This window comes from Impatiens glandulifera, chromosome 7 (genome assembly GCF_907164915.1).
Source record: "Impatiens glandulifera chromosome 7, dImpGla2.1, whole genome shotgun sequence".
In the NCBI taxonomy this organism is placed as follows: Eukaryota; Viridiplantae; Streptophyta; class Magnoliopsida; order Ericales; family Balsaminaceae; genus Impatiens; species Impatiens glandulifera.
Genome location: NC_061868.1, coordinates 48,698,038 through 48,714,199, shown reverse-complemented (window position 1 = coordinate 48,714,199; position 16,162 = coordinate 48,698,038). Strand labels below are relative to the sequence as shown.

General features: G+C 36.5%; 2 protein-coding genes across 3 annotated transcripts; one reads left to right on the top strand and one right to left on the bottom strand.

Moving 5' to 3' along the window:
• Positions 1 to 1,034: 1,034 nt before the first annotated feature.
• LOC124910121 (actin-66-like) lies at positions 1,035 to 4,960 on the bottom strand. Its single transcript, XM_047450739.1, has 6 exons — positions 4,901 to 4,960; positions 4,410 to 4,824; positions 3,699 to 4,309; positions 3,488 to 3,541; positions 3,259 to 3,312; positions 1,035 to 1,148 (listed from the first exon to the last, which is right to left on the bottom strand). Exons 1-6 carry the CDS (start codon positions 4,958 to 4,960, stop codon positions 1,035 to 1,037), a joined length of 1,308 nt encoding a protein of 435 aa, XP_047306695.1.
• A 7,876-nt stretch (positions 4,961 to 12,836) lies between these two features.
• Positions 12,837 to 15,779, top strand: LOC124910556 (NADH-ubiquinone oxidoreductase chain 2). Of its 2 annotated transcripts, XM_047451223.1 has the most exons (2): positions 12,837 to 14,051; positions 15,555 to 15,779. In XM_047451223.1, the coding sequence occupies exons 1-2, from the start codon at positions 13,482 to 13,484 to the stop codon at positions 15,741 to 15,743; spliced, it is 759 nt and encodes a 252-aa protein (XP_047307179.1). In that variant the 5' UTR covers positions 12,837 to 13,481; the 3' UTR covers positions 15,744 to 15,779. The 2 variants fall into 2 exon arrangements, with proteins under 2 accessions (XP_047307179.1, XP_047307180.1); XM_047451224.1 differs by having other exon boundaries at positions 12,837 to 15,779.
• Positions 15,780 to 16,162: the final 383 nt, after the last annotated feature.

The following is a 16,162-nucleotide window of genomic DNA, read 5'->3' as shown; positions in this document are numbered from 1 at the left end:
AAATCATTATGACACTAAAGTGGACTGAGGAGGAGGAATTCAGACGATTCAAGGAGCTTCATCCTTTTTCATTGAAGGAGAATCAAACCGGTGATGATTCTCTTCTCTACTCTTCTCTTTTCTTCTGTCTAGAATCTGTAGGTATTGAGAACAACACAGCAGGTGTGTGTGTGAAACCATAACAATAATCACACAGATGAAGAAAAATAGAGAAACAATCAGTCATATTACCTTTTAATTAGTAAAATTCATCGCCTATCTATTCAAGGGTCGTCTGCAAATCCAACTCTAGAAACAACAAATATAGAAAAATCATAATAGACAAAAACATTTTGTAAGCCATATTAATTGAATCAAAGAAGCCATTCATTCATACTGGTGTTTCATCAGGTGCCCAGAATGGGATCTGCAATTAAATGTTTGTTCAGCTATGGCCTTAATCCCTTTGGGTTTTTTAAAAAACCCAACAAAAATCAGTTTTCTAATCAATCACCTCTCAACAATCGCATCACTCGTTTCATTAACCAAAATACTAAAATACGCTCTATTTTAAATTATTATTTTTTATTTTATTCATATATATCAATACCCTTTAAGTCTTTTTATCAAAAATAATCATTATCTCTTCAAAATTATCACCAATCATTATATTTTTCTCTCTCTAGGTTTTTAAAAAAAAAACCAATCCGAACAAGGCCTGTATGTATATAATCAAGTACGTACGTTTCTCAGGGTGGTGGTTAGGACACAACCACTAATTGAGTGTATATACACACAATAAAGAGGTTACAGTAAACCTGTGATCCGTTATCAATTACGTACAAACTGATTTAAGCAAGAATAAAAATTTAAATGTAACTATTATATATAAGTGTCGTATCAGAACAGATATATATTTGGCAGCTTGATCGGTGGTTGGATACAACAGCTTAAATGGGCGAGAGTTGTGGTTTCTTTTGGCTTCATTATGAAAGGATTTTTTTTTCTGAATTATAAAGAGATAAAAAAAAGTACCGTAAGGCTGTATGATGCTTCTACTTCACCAATATTTTTGGTTGTAATTGTGGCAGTTCCAAATTGAGTGAGAGCTTTTCAAAGGTTGGAACTGCAGCAATTTGTAATGAATACAGCTGCTCAAAGCTTCGTACCTGTAATAGAAGAAATGGAAAGAAGAGTTGGAAAAGAGAAAACCTAGAAGAAGCGGCGAAGAACTGAAAGGGAGAAACAAATGAAACCTAGCTGATAAATTGTATAAATATAAAAGAGTCCTTGAAGTTATGATAAAATAAAATATAATTATTATTCTTTTAATTAAAAACAAAAGTTATCAGATTACAAAGCTATATAACTCTGATCATCATCAGTATAGATATTGATTAAGATTTGTATGAAGTTACATTTATCTCACCTTGTCTTCTTCTTCTTGTAACTCTTCTTTCAATTGTTCTATCTCCTCGTCACCTTCTCTTCAATTTCTCCATATAGCCCCTTAGAATCGTCACACAATGTCAATAATTTTTTCTGGGCTCCTGGAAAAAATTGAAGTACATAACACTATACTTGACAATGACCATAACAACACAATACTATACCGAGACTCCATTAATCAAAGTAAGAAATATACAAATTTGATATACATCAATTTGTTTTGTTTGCAGATTCACAGTTGGGGATAGTTATGGATTCAAGAGGAGATAATGGGAATGATTATTGCAACTGGTGGCATTACTTAAGCTCAAGATAATATGTATCATATCATATATAGAATTAGTTGATTTATTTATATATTTTTTAAATGAGTAATAATAGGAAAAGAATATAAAAAATTATAACTATATTAAATTAAAGAGAATATAGAATTAAATATAAAATTTATTAATATCTTTTTATTTTGATAAATCATTTCTTTTTTTATTTATATATATATATATATATATATATATTGAATTAATTGATTTATTTATATATTTTTTAAATGAATAATAATAGAAAAAGAATAAAAAATTAATAAAGTTTATAAATATATTAAATTATAAATATCTAAAAATTAAATCTAAAATTTATTAATTATTACAAATAATATTATCAATAGTGATTCCTTCACCCAAACCAAACACTATCAATGGTAATGATAATTATAAAATGTCTTAACCAAACACTACACTTCTATCAATCATACTCATTCGCATTCCACACATTTATCAATCTCATTCCTATTCCGATTCCTTTATTTGAACCAAGTGTCCCTAATATTTTATATAGATAGATATTTAATCATATAAATATGTTAATATAGTGAAATCTATAATATATATATATATATATATATATATATATATATATATATATATATATATTATCATAAATTATAATTTTATTGGTTAAAAAATATTAAAAAATAAAAGAAGAGTATAAAAAGCATATTTATCATTACATAATTAATTAATGAAAAATGATACTAACAATGAAAATCATAATGTGAAAATTCTACCGCTCATCAATTTAATTCATAATTATTTATTATGGTTATATAAACACTACATTCTATATTTGCAGCTATCATGGCACCTAAAAGAGTAGGAGTTAAGGGTTTTAGCAGCGCGCTAACAGACCTTGTATTAATGACCGGGGAGCAATCGGAAGACCCTTTAGAAGTACTTAACTCTATCGGGGACCTTGATTTGGAGGGTATAATAGGGAGTGAGGATGATGTCATGAACGTTGATTGTGTACCAAACTCTAACTTCGATGATGATGATGAGACACAACCCCCGTCCGAGGAGTAAGATGGAGGTACCTGTGTTTGATTAGGTATTTTGTTATAATCTTATTTAATTTTGTGTTTAATTTTAGGATCTATTTCGAGGAGGAGACGGGGTAAGAACAAAAATACAACAGTTGGTAGATTGCAAACGGAGCAAAAGATGACTCTTCCGAATGATAGAAGCATCATCCTCCGAACATTACTGACAAATAGATGGTAGAAGCATCAGTAATGTTTTAAAATATTAAATCAATTTAAGCTCTATTTAAGTCACAATTTAAATTTAAAATTTTAGACTAACATTTTTTTATTTTAGACAAGATCAACAAGGCAAGATGGGCTAGCTATCACCCAGCGCTACTCCAGCTCAAATGTATGTATAACCTCAGATTCTTTCTCATCCAATTTTCTCATCTTCTTGATTTTAATTTTTTTAATTTTTCTACTTTCTTATGACTAGAATCTACAGATGTGTGTATATATGCAAACATAACCGATGAAACCAAAATGACACAGATGAAGAATAATAGAGAAGCAAGCAAACAACGCTTAATATCGAATTAAAACCGAACGAAACTATTCAAGATCGCCCATTTAAGGGTGTTCAAATTCAACTCCAGAAACAACAAATAAAGAAAACATTTTTTAAGTTTCAAATTTCTCTAGCTATTTGCCCCAAAATAACAAATAGTTATCTCAGTTGTTTTATAAATGAGGCACTACCCTGTGAACAATGGAAGGTCCAAATTCATCATACTCAACCTTTTTAATCAACGACTGTAAAAAAATAAAATAAAAAACAATCAGAGAGTGAGTGACCTAGCTATATAGTATATAACCTATTAACATAAATTATGTATCATGGGAATGCCTTTATCTAATAATAATTATGTGAATCCTTTGCTTTCTTAAAAAACAAAAAGTTAAGATTTACCTTTTTGAAAGTGCTTAGAGATGCAAAGATAGATCCACCAATCCAGACACTATACCTCCTCTCGGGAGGTGCAAACACATTTATCTCCATGCGATGAGGTGCAAGGGCGATTATCTCTTTGCTCATTCTGTCTGCAATACCAGGGAACATAGTTGAACCACCACTAAGCACAATGTGTCCAAACAACTCCCTCTTGATATCCACATCACACTTTATGATGGAGTTGTAAGTCATCTCGTGGATTCCGGCAGCAGCTTCCATTCCGATGATCATCGATGGCTGGAAAAGTATCTCAGGGCATTGGAACCTCTCAGCACCGATGGTGATCACTTGACCGTCAGGAAGCTCGTAAGTTTTCTCAACTGATGAAGAACTGGTTCTTGAAGTCTTAATCTCCTGTTCGTAGTCCATAGCTATGTAAGTCAGTTTTTCCTTCATATCCCTAACAATTTCCCTGGTAAATGAATAACCACCTTTTATCAGGATCTTCATCAAATGATTTGTCAGGTCTCGACCAGCCAAATCAAGACGAAAGGTTGTGTGTGGAATGGCTTGTCCATTGTATATGGGGACTGTGTGACTCACACCTTCACCCGATTCCAGCACAATACCTACCTAGATGAAAAGTACAAGTATTGAATGAGGGTCACTATTCTTCTTTTTTATCAAATTCACATAAAGAGATTGCATTAATTACTTTAAATGACTTACCGTTGTAACGACCACTTGCATATAGAGAAAGTACGGCCTGATTGACAACGTACATGGAAGGGGTGTGAAATGTCTCAAACATAATTTGGGTCATCTTTTCACGATTAGCCTTGGGGTTAAGAGGTGCTTCAGTAACAAGAACGGGATGATCTTGTGGAGAAACCCTAAGATCGTAGAATGTTTCATGCCATACTTTCTCCATATCGTCCCAATTGCTCACAATACCATCCTCAATTGGGTATTTTAAATTTAAAAAACTTCTCAACATCTCAGCTTTATTACCGACGTAGACATCTTTCTGTCTTCCAAGCATCACACGCATGTGATGCCTTTCAACCCTCACACGCATGCGACGAAGACGACCCACAATGTTAGGAAAGAAAACTAGTGGAGCTTCATCTCCGGCAAATCCAGCCTACCAAAATTGAATTTTTCCGATTGCAATTTAGTAATATATTATGTATGAAAACTCATGACTCCATTTGAAATACCTTAATCATTTCAGTCCCATTCTCGCACACAATTGGCTTAATGTCTTCACCTTCTAACATCTTATTTACTGTCCACATATTCAAATAAGAAGAGATAAGATCACGCATCATCAATTCTTTGAAATCTTAACTAATAATTATGATAACTTTAGTGGCAAAAGGTTAAAATTAGCATCCCATCATATAATTATAGTCAAAAGAGATAATCATTCAATCCACCTATTTTGGAAAACAAAGATGATAAAGATTGTAGGTCTTTAGCTTAAAATGTTAAAAGATCATATTGCATCAAGTTCAATTGACAAATTATAGATCTGACTCTACACTTAATGAGATAGTGTGAATTTTAACAATTCATACGGAAAAATGAATACAATAAGCACAATAGACAATGAACACGAAAGCATAAGATATATTTATTGCACAGATCAGATAACTAGCAAAGATTATGAAGTATCATCATCTAAGTCAGCCAGAACCAACATTAAACAACTATTGTAATATAGAAATGGATAGATACAACATAGAGAGAAAGAGGAATCGGTTAAGAAATCTTACATTAAAAAAAACTAGATCTGCAGCTGAACAAAAAGAGAAGAAGATAGATAGAGAGAAGGGAAAATGATCGATATATCGAATTTTAAGGAATAACCGTAAGAAGTTTAAAAAAATTCTGTATGTCTATTATTTATAAATTAATATATATATATATATATATATATATATATATATATAATACTTATAAAAAAAATTAATATTAATTAATTATAAAAATGTAAATTTTAAAAATCAAATCAAAATTCAATTATGTTATATTATTCCATCTATATATATATATAAATTCTAGAATTCTATTTTAGAAATATAAAATTAATTTTATTTTATTATTTACTTTTTTAAATAGATCTATTAGAGTCTAATATATTGTAAAGATAATCTCAAATATAAAACACAAAAACAATTACTAAACATCACTTTTAAATAAAAGTAAAACTTAAGGATATAGGTAATAGGATCACGAAAAAAAAACCTTATACTCTTATATATGTTTTTGTGTAAATTATTCATGGTCCATATATTTTTATTTATTATATTTTTTTTATTAGATATATATTTATTCATTGTTGTTGATGGACAAGCGTGTAAGTTTGTAACTACACAATAAACAATATTGACTAGCTATTATTTATTTTAGTATGTTTAGTATTTTTTTATTTTTTTTATTTTGTCAATCTTATCGATGTAAAAAATTATTAATGCATTTTAAAAATATTTTAATGTTTTTAAATATTAAATCAATTTAAGCTATATTTAAGTCACAATTTTAATTTTAAATTTTAGACTAACATTTTTTATTTATTTTAATATTTTAAGTAGGGCTGACAATTTTGGACACGACACGAAAACACGACCCGGACCGAACACGAAAAAATTAGGTTAGGGTCATGTATTTTTTTGTTCGGGTCAAAATCAGGTCGACCTGTTTAACCTGAATAATAAACAGGTCAAAATCGGGTCGACTTGACATAACCCAAAGTAGACCTGATAATCCGTTTCAAGTTTCTTTTGTTGAGTTTTGTGTTATTTTTTCTCAGTCGCGAAGCATGTATCAACTTTATCATCACCGTCGCTGGATGATGAGTCGTCTGAATCGCTATCGGCCCATTTGCTATTGATTTCAGTAGCTATCAGAGCCTTATGCTCTTTTCGGTTCTCCTTTATTTGGTCGCTGCCCTCACACAGTTGAATCAACTTCTCCCAAATTTCTTTAGCAGAGGAGCACAACTTGATCTTACTAAACATGTTTTTGTTCAGCGACTTGAACAAAATGTTTTTGGCAACATTATCCAGGTTATTCATCTTCTTATCTTCCGTCGTCCATTTGTATCTTGGCTTATCAATCTTTATCGGACCATCAGTAATAACATACCACATGTCGTCGTCTTGTGAGGCCAAATGCACTTTCATCTGTATCTTTCAATCAACATATTCTTCGATGCAGAACATGGGGGGCTCGTTGATGAAAGACATGATGGTATTCGATTGCTTGAGTGTTAAGAACCTCGCTCTGATACCACTTGTTAGGATCGGGGATGCCCTTGGAGGACCGGGGTGTTTCCGGTTTTAGGAAGGGTGGCCGCTTACACAACACAACACACTTTGGTGATAGTCCGGTTAGAGACTATAACCGTTCTTAACACTACACAGATTATCACAGGCTCTTGAACCGAGTTCAAGTGCGGAAATGTCCGTTTCAATCTGAAGCAACGAATACGATTTGGATGAGATTTATGAGGAGTCGGTTTAAGGAGTATGTATAGACCGATTTTGATTATTGGAGTAGGATTATATTTCGGTTAATGTATTTCGGTTTTGGAGTAAATAAGCGGGAAATAAATAAAAGACACGAGACAAGATTTTTTATGGATGTTCAGAGCAAACTCTCCTACGTCACCCATTCTTCTCAGATTATGAGAAGGATCTCTACTAACTTTCAAAGTTACAACAATTACAATGCCGGTCGAGCCTAATTCGCTACTCGCCGGTTACACCAACTCACTCTTGATGTAATACAATAACACAACACAATACAACTTTCGGTAAATGAAACAATAGATTTCTTTCTCTCTCTTAATAACTTTCAGAAACGTTTTTGACAATTTGATGCTTGACAAAATTTCTTCCTTGGCTTCTATTTATATGAAAAATATGACAACGGTCATATTTTCTCTCTCCAGGAGATTGGCCGCTGGAAACCGGTAATGATCAAGAGGCTTGCACGCCTTCCTTCTTGGACAGATCAATTTGGACACATGGCAGACATGCACTTAACCGGTTTGCATTTTGGACACATGGCAGACATGCACTTAGCCGGTTTGCATTTTGGACACATGACAGACATGCACTTAGCCGGTTTGCATTTTGGACACGTGGTAGACATGCACTTAGCCGGTTTGCATTTTGGACACGTGGTAGACATACACTTATCCGGTTTGCATTTTGGACACATGGCAGACATGCACTTAGCCGGCCGCCTGTTTCAGAGATTTGCTAGAGATCTTGGATAAACCTACCTAACAGCTACCTGCTACTTGGAGGTTGCTTATGGATTTAGACAATCATGCCTGACAGCTACCTGCAGTTTATTTAATAACCGGAGCATTTATTACGATTGGAGCAACTCATTTAATAACCGGAGCTTGACAGCATTTAATCAACCGGAACATTTATGACCGGAACATATTTATGACTGGGGCGACTGCATTTAATCAACCAGAACATTTATGACCGAGCGGCTTCATTAAGTGTCCGTTGACCGGTCCGGTTGACCGAACTCCTTGACCGAGCCGGTTTGACCAGAGCCTTTTACTTCAAACCGAACGATGGTCACCTGTGTAATAGACAGATGTATTTACCACTACGCTACAACAACTTCTTGTTATATTTAAACCAATTAATATATTTGATATGACTTAGCGGTTTAACATATTTATTTGAACTTCATTTATCTATTCATTAAACCTTTCATAAGTTCTAACAATTATTTTCTAACAATTTCTCCTTTTTTGATTATTTAGAATAAATATTCAAAAATTGTAATGTGTGGCCGGTTTAAAATTAATCTACTTAATTTTTCTAACAGTGTTTCTTTGTCTTTTTCGTTGTTTTTATTAGTTTATGAAACGTGTGGTCCATTTTTGTTGTCTTCTGTTTAGTATATTTTTTTGCCATTAGGGTTTCGCTAGGTACCTCCCGATTCGCTAAATACCTCCCGATTCGCTAAGTACCTAGCGATTCGCTAAGTACCTAGCGATTCGCTAAATACCTAGTGGTGGCCGATCATTTTCTGGTTTTTTGTTTATGGATTTTGGTCTTTGCATGTTAAGTTTAAGTGTTTGTTTCAGATTTTTTGTTTAGGGTTTTTGCATGTTAAGTTTTATTGTTTGTTTCTGATTAGTTATGTATGGTTAATGCTGTCTTATGTTCAGTTAACGGTTTTGCTAGGTACCTCTTGATTCGCTAAGTACCTCCCGATTCGCTAAGTACCTAGCGATTCGCTAAGTACCTCCCGATTCGCTAAGTACCTCCAATTCGCTAAGTTCTTATGGTGTATATGTTTGTTCTTACATTTTTGATGATGTTGTTCCTTTTGTAGATGGCAGAAACAACAGTTACTGAGTTTCCTGGTTGGATTTCGTGGAAAAGTGCCCTCACCCTGAAGAAGATTGTTAATAAGTTCGAGGAAATGGATCTTTTGGAGAGTGTGTACAATACCTAGTTCAGATCATTATTCACAGCCCCCCTCTTGCAGTTCTCAGGAACTATTGTACATCATATGTTGATGAGGAGGTTAAGCTCAAACTCCAAGGAGATAACTTTCATGGTGAATGGGCAAAAGCTTGTATTTGGTATGAAGGAGTATGCGTTGATTACCGACCTATGTTTCAGCATTTTTCCTGAGTTGGACCAAGAAAAATTGCGTTGTTGTCCACCTTTCTCGGTGAAATATTTTAAAGGGAGCATGAGTGTGAAAATGTGCGACTTGGAGAAAGCTTTTTTCAAATGCAAAGACAAGGAAGATGCATTCAAGATGGGGCTGGTATCCCTGATTTTCCAGTACCTATTCACATTTGACCCAAAAAGAGTTATATTTCCAAAAATACTCAACATGGTGGAAGACAAGGACACTTTCCTCCAATATCCATGGGGGAAGGTCACCTTTAGAGCCACCCTCAAGGGTTTAAACAAGAACATGAAACATCTCAGTACCTCATATTTTGAGAAGAAGGAGGAGGTTGAAGATCATTATGCTCCTTTTGCATATAACATATATGGGTTCGCATTGGCACTTCAAGTGTGGACGTATGAGGTCATCGAAAACTTTATTCCTAAATTCGCCAGAAGGAATCAGATTAATGACCCTCTACCCCCAAGGTTGTTACTCTATCATTCCAACAAGAAAAACACATCGGTCGAGGTAAAGACTGCCCTAGAGACCACGGATGTGACTAAGATGGAAGAGTCCTCCATGGAGAAGAGGTTATACAGTGGTGAGGAATTTGAACAAATCGACGAGACAACTGATGATTTTTTGAGGGATTTACTGATGGGAAGGTAATAAAAGATGATTTTGATGAAGATGAAGAAAGTGAACATGAAGAAGTTACTCCCAATCCCCCCAAACTTGCCACCAGGAAGAGAAAGGCTGATGCTACTCTTAAAGAAGCAGCCAACTTGAAGAAGAAGCTTGATTATGAATCGATTCCGGCCCGCATTCTTACTTCCCCCCTCCGCGACCTCAAGTCCTCGGGCTCATACACCTTCTCCTCGGGCTCCAACACCTTCTGTTGGATGTGAATTTAATGAGATGAAGGAGGAGCTGAAAATAGAGATGAAAGAGGAGCTGAAAAAGCTGAAAACAGAGCTCATCAAAGAGCTGAAAATCACAATCCAAGAAACTCAAGAAACTCACCTTGAGTCGTTCAAGAAGATGGTTTTTAGTATGTCCAAACAGTTGTTAGATAAATCCAACAAAAGGATGTCCATATTATTAACCAGATTAGATGATATGGAGGAGAATATAAAGAAGAAGAAGAGTAAGAAGAAGGATTCTAAGAAGGATGTGAAGGTCGAAGAGGAGAAGACTACTGAGGTATGGAGATATTGAATTTTGCACTTTACATTTCATTTCGCTAAGTACATATCTGATCTGACCAGTACCTATTTTGCAGGTTAAGGATTCTAAGAAGGATGTCGAAGTTGAGAAGAGCAAGGTTGAACAGAAGGAGGAGAAGACAGAGGTATTCTGCGTACTTGTCGTTTCGCCAAGTACTCTTCGTTTCGCTAAGTTAGTACTCTGCGTTTTGCCAAGTACTTGTCGATTCGCTAAGTTAGTACTCTGCGTTTCGCCAAGTACTTGTTTAGTATTATGCGTTTCGCTGAGTACTTGTCGTTTCGCTAAGTTAGTACTCTGCGTTTCGCCAAGTACTTATCGTTTCGCTAAGTTAGTACCACTAGCTAAGTACTGACCAGAATTTTGTCTATTTTGTAGGAGATGATAGCGATGCAGGAGACTGTGGGGGATGATGAGAAGGTGAATGATGGGAATGATGGGAAGAAAGATGATGTAAAGGAGCACGATGAGAAGGTGGAGGACGAATAGAAGGTGGAAAATTATGAGAGGGTGGAGGATGATGAGAAGATGGATGAGAAGGTGGAGGACGGTGAGAAGGTGGAGGATGATGTAAATGAGAACGATGCGAAGGTGGAGGACGTAAAGGTGGAGGATGATGAGAAGTTGAATGGTGTGGCTAAGGTGGATGATGTGGAGGTTGATCTGAAAGTGAAGGTGAAGGATCTGAAAGTAAAAGTGAAGGATGAGAAGAGTGTGGGTTTGGATGTGAAGGCACAGACAAATGAGGAAATTATGGGAGGAGATGACAATGATGAGAATGATGATTTCCAGTTATACAATACTCCTCCTAAAGGAAATTATGGGAGGAGAGTGAGGAAGCCGAAAAAAGATGACTCGTACACCAACCCTTCTTTGTCAAAACTGCCCAAGACAAAGGATCCAATGAAAGTGAATCACCTTCAAAAATTTGAAGATGAGCTGCTGGATAAAGTAAAAGCGTGGTTGGTTGATCCAGAAACCGATAATCAGACAAAGGATGTACATCTTTGCCAAGCAAAGAAGGATATGTTTGTTAGAGTTATAACAAGGTTGACATGTCTTGAAGACACTATAAGTCGTGCAAATTAATTCATTCATGGATACATCTTGCATGTGATAAGTTCATGTGCAAACCTGAATATTGAAATGAAAGTGTCGATGGAGAAGCAAAAATGTTAATTCAGAATTTAGGATAAAAGGAAAATACAGACCGAAACCCAATAAACAATTGGGGTCAGAGATGATTTGAATCTTCCATGTGTCCGAAAATTCATAAATAATTCTTCATATTTTTCGGACACATGTAGGAGAAGTCATAGACACTATACGATGCACTAGATGATAAAAGATGTCCAAACATCTTCAAAAACAAAATATTTTTATTTTACAAAATGTGTAGAAAATTAATTCTAATCATTATATATATTTTTTTCAAATCAGATTTTTTTCTTTTTTAATTATTTAAACAATTCTGGATTAAAAATTTATTTAACAAACCATGAGTTCAACCCAAATTAGGCTTAGTTTTTAGTTAAATTCAATCAGCCGGCTAAAGCTTTTGAACCGGGAGAAGTCATGATGGACCGGACTAGGCAATTCCTAATAACATTTTGTTTTTTTCACAAACACAAACTTATGATGAACTAATTCTTTACCTATCTTGATTAGGTACATTCATTACTAATTTACTACTAACAGCATATCCACGTATATTTACTATCTAGACACCATATATCAAATAAATCATAGAATTTTAGACAGGGAGACCATACAAATTCAAATATATTAATTATAAATTTTTTTAAATTAAGGAGTTAGTAATTATAAAATTTATCAAAAACAAAATATACATCCAAATTAAATAATAAAAATATTATTTAGGAGTTAGGAGTTCTTCTTTAATTGTATATTTTTTCTCTCCATAAACATACATTTTTGATGTCCCTCTAAGAATCGTAACGGTTTCAGGAGCGAATAATAAAAAGCAGAAATTGTGTACGATTTCTGCATCAATAATAAAAACATGAATGGTGTGTGCGAGTGTTGTGTATATATAGTTCCACCAGGGAACATTTTTTTAATAGTTATCCACAACTGTTTCTGCAAAAATGAGTGATGAAATGAAAGGGAAAGGGAAAGAGAAAAAAAAGGATGATGCTGGAGTAGAAGCAATCAAAAGACTGTTAATGATGATGTGCGCGGAGAAAGTTGATCCTAAGGAAATGAAAGAATGCGGAGAAGAATTTAACTTACTAGAAATAAGGTCATGCTTCCCCCAACCATTCAAGGAAAGGCTCGACGAAGGGAGGGTAAGGAAAACGCTTTCGGAGATCGTTATTTGTTTTTCATCGAAAACGAAGAAGGTTAACGTAGTCAAGCCTAGGGTGCGTGTTATCTGAAGGGAACACGCTTTTTCGACCGCGGTTCTATGATTGCCGGGCCTCTCCTCGTTCCGCCCGCTGGCCTATTGGGATAGCATCGTTGCATGCCCTTTCTAATAAAGAATTCCGGCTCGGCCTGGGAAAGCGCTGGCAAAGAAAGGAAGGGGTCCATGTAGCTGCTGCGTCCGCCCCCTTCTTAGTCAATGGGGCAGCAGGTTCGGCATCTACTACAAAAGATAGAATCCACTTTAGATAACCACACCTCTGCTAGGCAGCGTGTGGAATGGCCGAGAGCGGACCTTTTTGGATATATAATCCAAGTCGAGAGTAGAGTTACGGGAACAGCCGTCTGATGGAAAACAACTTTCACGTTCGGTTCAGAGAGCACTTTTTTCGTTGAGAATGATTCGTTCCCTTTCGTGTGAATTCCCCAACGGCGAATTAAAGGGCCCTATCTATTCCATCTCTCGAGCCCCGAATAAAAACCCCCTCCCCTTCGGAATCCATATCTCTTTTGACTCTATATATGTGGGCACCTGATATCTATGAGGGTTCACCCACCCCGGTTACAGCATTCCTTTCTATTGCGCCTAAAATATCTATTTCTGCTAATATTTCACGTCTTTCTATTTATGGTTCCTATGGAGCTACATTGCAACAAATCTTCTTTTTCTGCAGCATTGCTTCTATGATCTTAGGAGCACTGGCCGCCATGGCCCAAACGAAAGTGAAAAGACTTTTAGCTCATAGTTCTATTGGACATGTAGGTTATATTCGTACTGGTTTCTCATGTGGAACCATAGAAGGAATTCAATCACTACTAATTGGTCTCTTTATTTATGCATCAATGACGATAGATGCATTCGCCATAGTTTCAGCATTACGGCAAACCCGTGTCAAATATATAGCGGATTTGGGCGCTCTAGCCAAAACGAATCCTATTTTGGCTATTACATTCTCCATTACTATGTTCTCATACGCGGGAATACCCCCGTTAGCCGGCTTTTGTAGCAAATTCTATTTGTTCTTCGCCGCTTTGGGTTGTGGGGCTTATTTCCTAGCCCCAGTGGGAGTAGTGACTAGCGTTATAGGTCGTTGGGCGGCCGGAAGGTTACCACGAGTAAGTCAGTTTGGGAGACCGAAGGCAGTTTTCCGTGCACCGGACACGTAGCTTACCGAATCCGTTGCGACACAGATGGGAATGCATGCTACGAAGGATAGAGTCGAGTCTGATACATCAACCGTCTACTCAATATCCTTGTACGAGTCCACAATCACTACACGAGATGAACCTTGGTTTGGTGAATTGAAGTTGGCCTTAGGTGTAATAGGACTCCCAGTTACTGCGCGCGATCGTATACTGAGGTACTCTCTGCCGGTTGTTGGAACGACGCGAGCCGGGCCTCGATTCAGAAAGATGAAGGGCCCAAAAGTTTAAATAGGGGGTTCCAAATTCCCCATCTCATTGAGGGCGGAAACGAATCGACATCTCGATGTAATACAGCCTTTTCTATTTTAGTTGGGAAAGAACGGTGAAGTCCATCCCAACCGTCCAATGAAGAATAAGAGGAGAGCGTCAATGGCGCGCGAAGCGCATGCGGAACGGGCACAAAGATAAATTAAATAAGTGTGGAGGAAAAGCAGCCGAGCTCATTCCCTTCGCTTCCTGGACCCAAAGCAGTGCATTTCTGGCCAAATCAAGGATTTGGGGCTTCTTGGTATGGGACTTAAATGAATCCATTTTTTGAGTAATATATATGAATAGAAAGATAAATCGGATAGGATAGATGGATGGATTTCTCTTTTAATATCTAAAAAATAATCGATTGAATTCAACTTTGATTCAAAGAACTGCGCTTAGCCCTCCCGCTCATGAAACGGCTCTGCTGTAATGGATGGCAGAGGGTCCGTAGTACCCGAAGCACTGGAGTGATCCAGTAGCCGAGAAGGGGCCTAGAAGTGCCTACTACGGAACCACACTACACATTTACAAAGTTCACCCCTGTCCAGTGCCTGGCAGAGCTAAGGGGGCTTCAATCCTTACTCCTTATCCCCTCGTCGGGGTCTTACTTATGAAGGGGGAAGAGTGGAGAGCCTCGAGAAGCACTGTTGAGAGGAAGATCCTTATCCCCTCTTCATTCGGGTTCCAAACCTTTCTTCAACATAGGTGAGAATTCACGAGGCAGAGATGAAAGAGATCAAACACGGGAATAAAAAGTTAACTACGTCAAGCCTTTTGATCATTTTTAAAGAGGGGGATGAAGAAAGTGGACAAAACAGACTCGCTTTTCCCAGCAATCTCTGGTATGCGGCTTTAGGCTTTCCGCGCGCTCCATCCCTTGTTGGGCTGGGCCTTTTTTGTCTCGCATTTATCATCGAACAAATACAGGAAAAGAATCATATTGAAAACGCTCCTAAGCCAAGCCCTTCCTTCATAGAGCCGTGTATTGTAAGTGATCCGAACCTGCCCGGAGCGATCCTCCCATAGAGGCAAGTTCAGTTGGTGAGCCGTATGATGGGCAACTATCTCCTGCGGTTCGGAGAGGACTCAGCTGTTAGTTAATACCCCTTTGGTTTCGGGGTGGACCCTTTCACTCTATTTTATTATATACGCTTAGCGAAAAGAATGTTTTTTGATACACCTAGGACATGGATTCTATATGAACCAATGGATCGTGACAAGTCGTTACTACTAGCAATGACTTCCTCTTTCAATACTTTATTCTTTTCATATCCCTCTCCTTTGTTCTCAGTTACTCATCAAATGGCACTCAGTTTATATCTTTAAGTTCTCTTATTGACAAGGTTCAAAGAAAGGGTGGGTCGAAGATTGTAAGTAATCATAAAGAGCACCTTCCCCCACCCCAGGGTCTCAGCTCCTAGTTACCACATAATCCATCCGCGATTGCATCTTAGTATGTTAGGATTTCACAGGATAGAAAACAAATGGTTGTTGAGAAGGTTTCTGAGTTCTCCCTCCCCTTCTCTCCTTTAGTTTAGTTAAGGGGGGCTATCGGCTGCTCCATTGATAAGAACAGCCTTCCGGAGATGTGATTCTAGAGGATGAACTTGCGTTGGAATTATATAAATATATATAACATTTTATAAAGAATCTCCGCTCCGTCTTTGATTCCGTAGAGAACCGTCTTTGTCTCTCCGCTCGAGTAGGTGCTTTGGTTGACTTTGATTCATCAAGGGTCCAGTCCC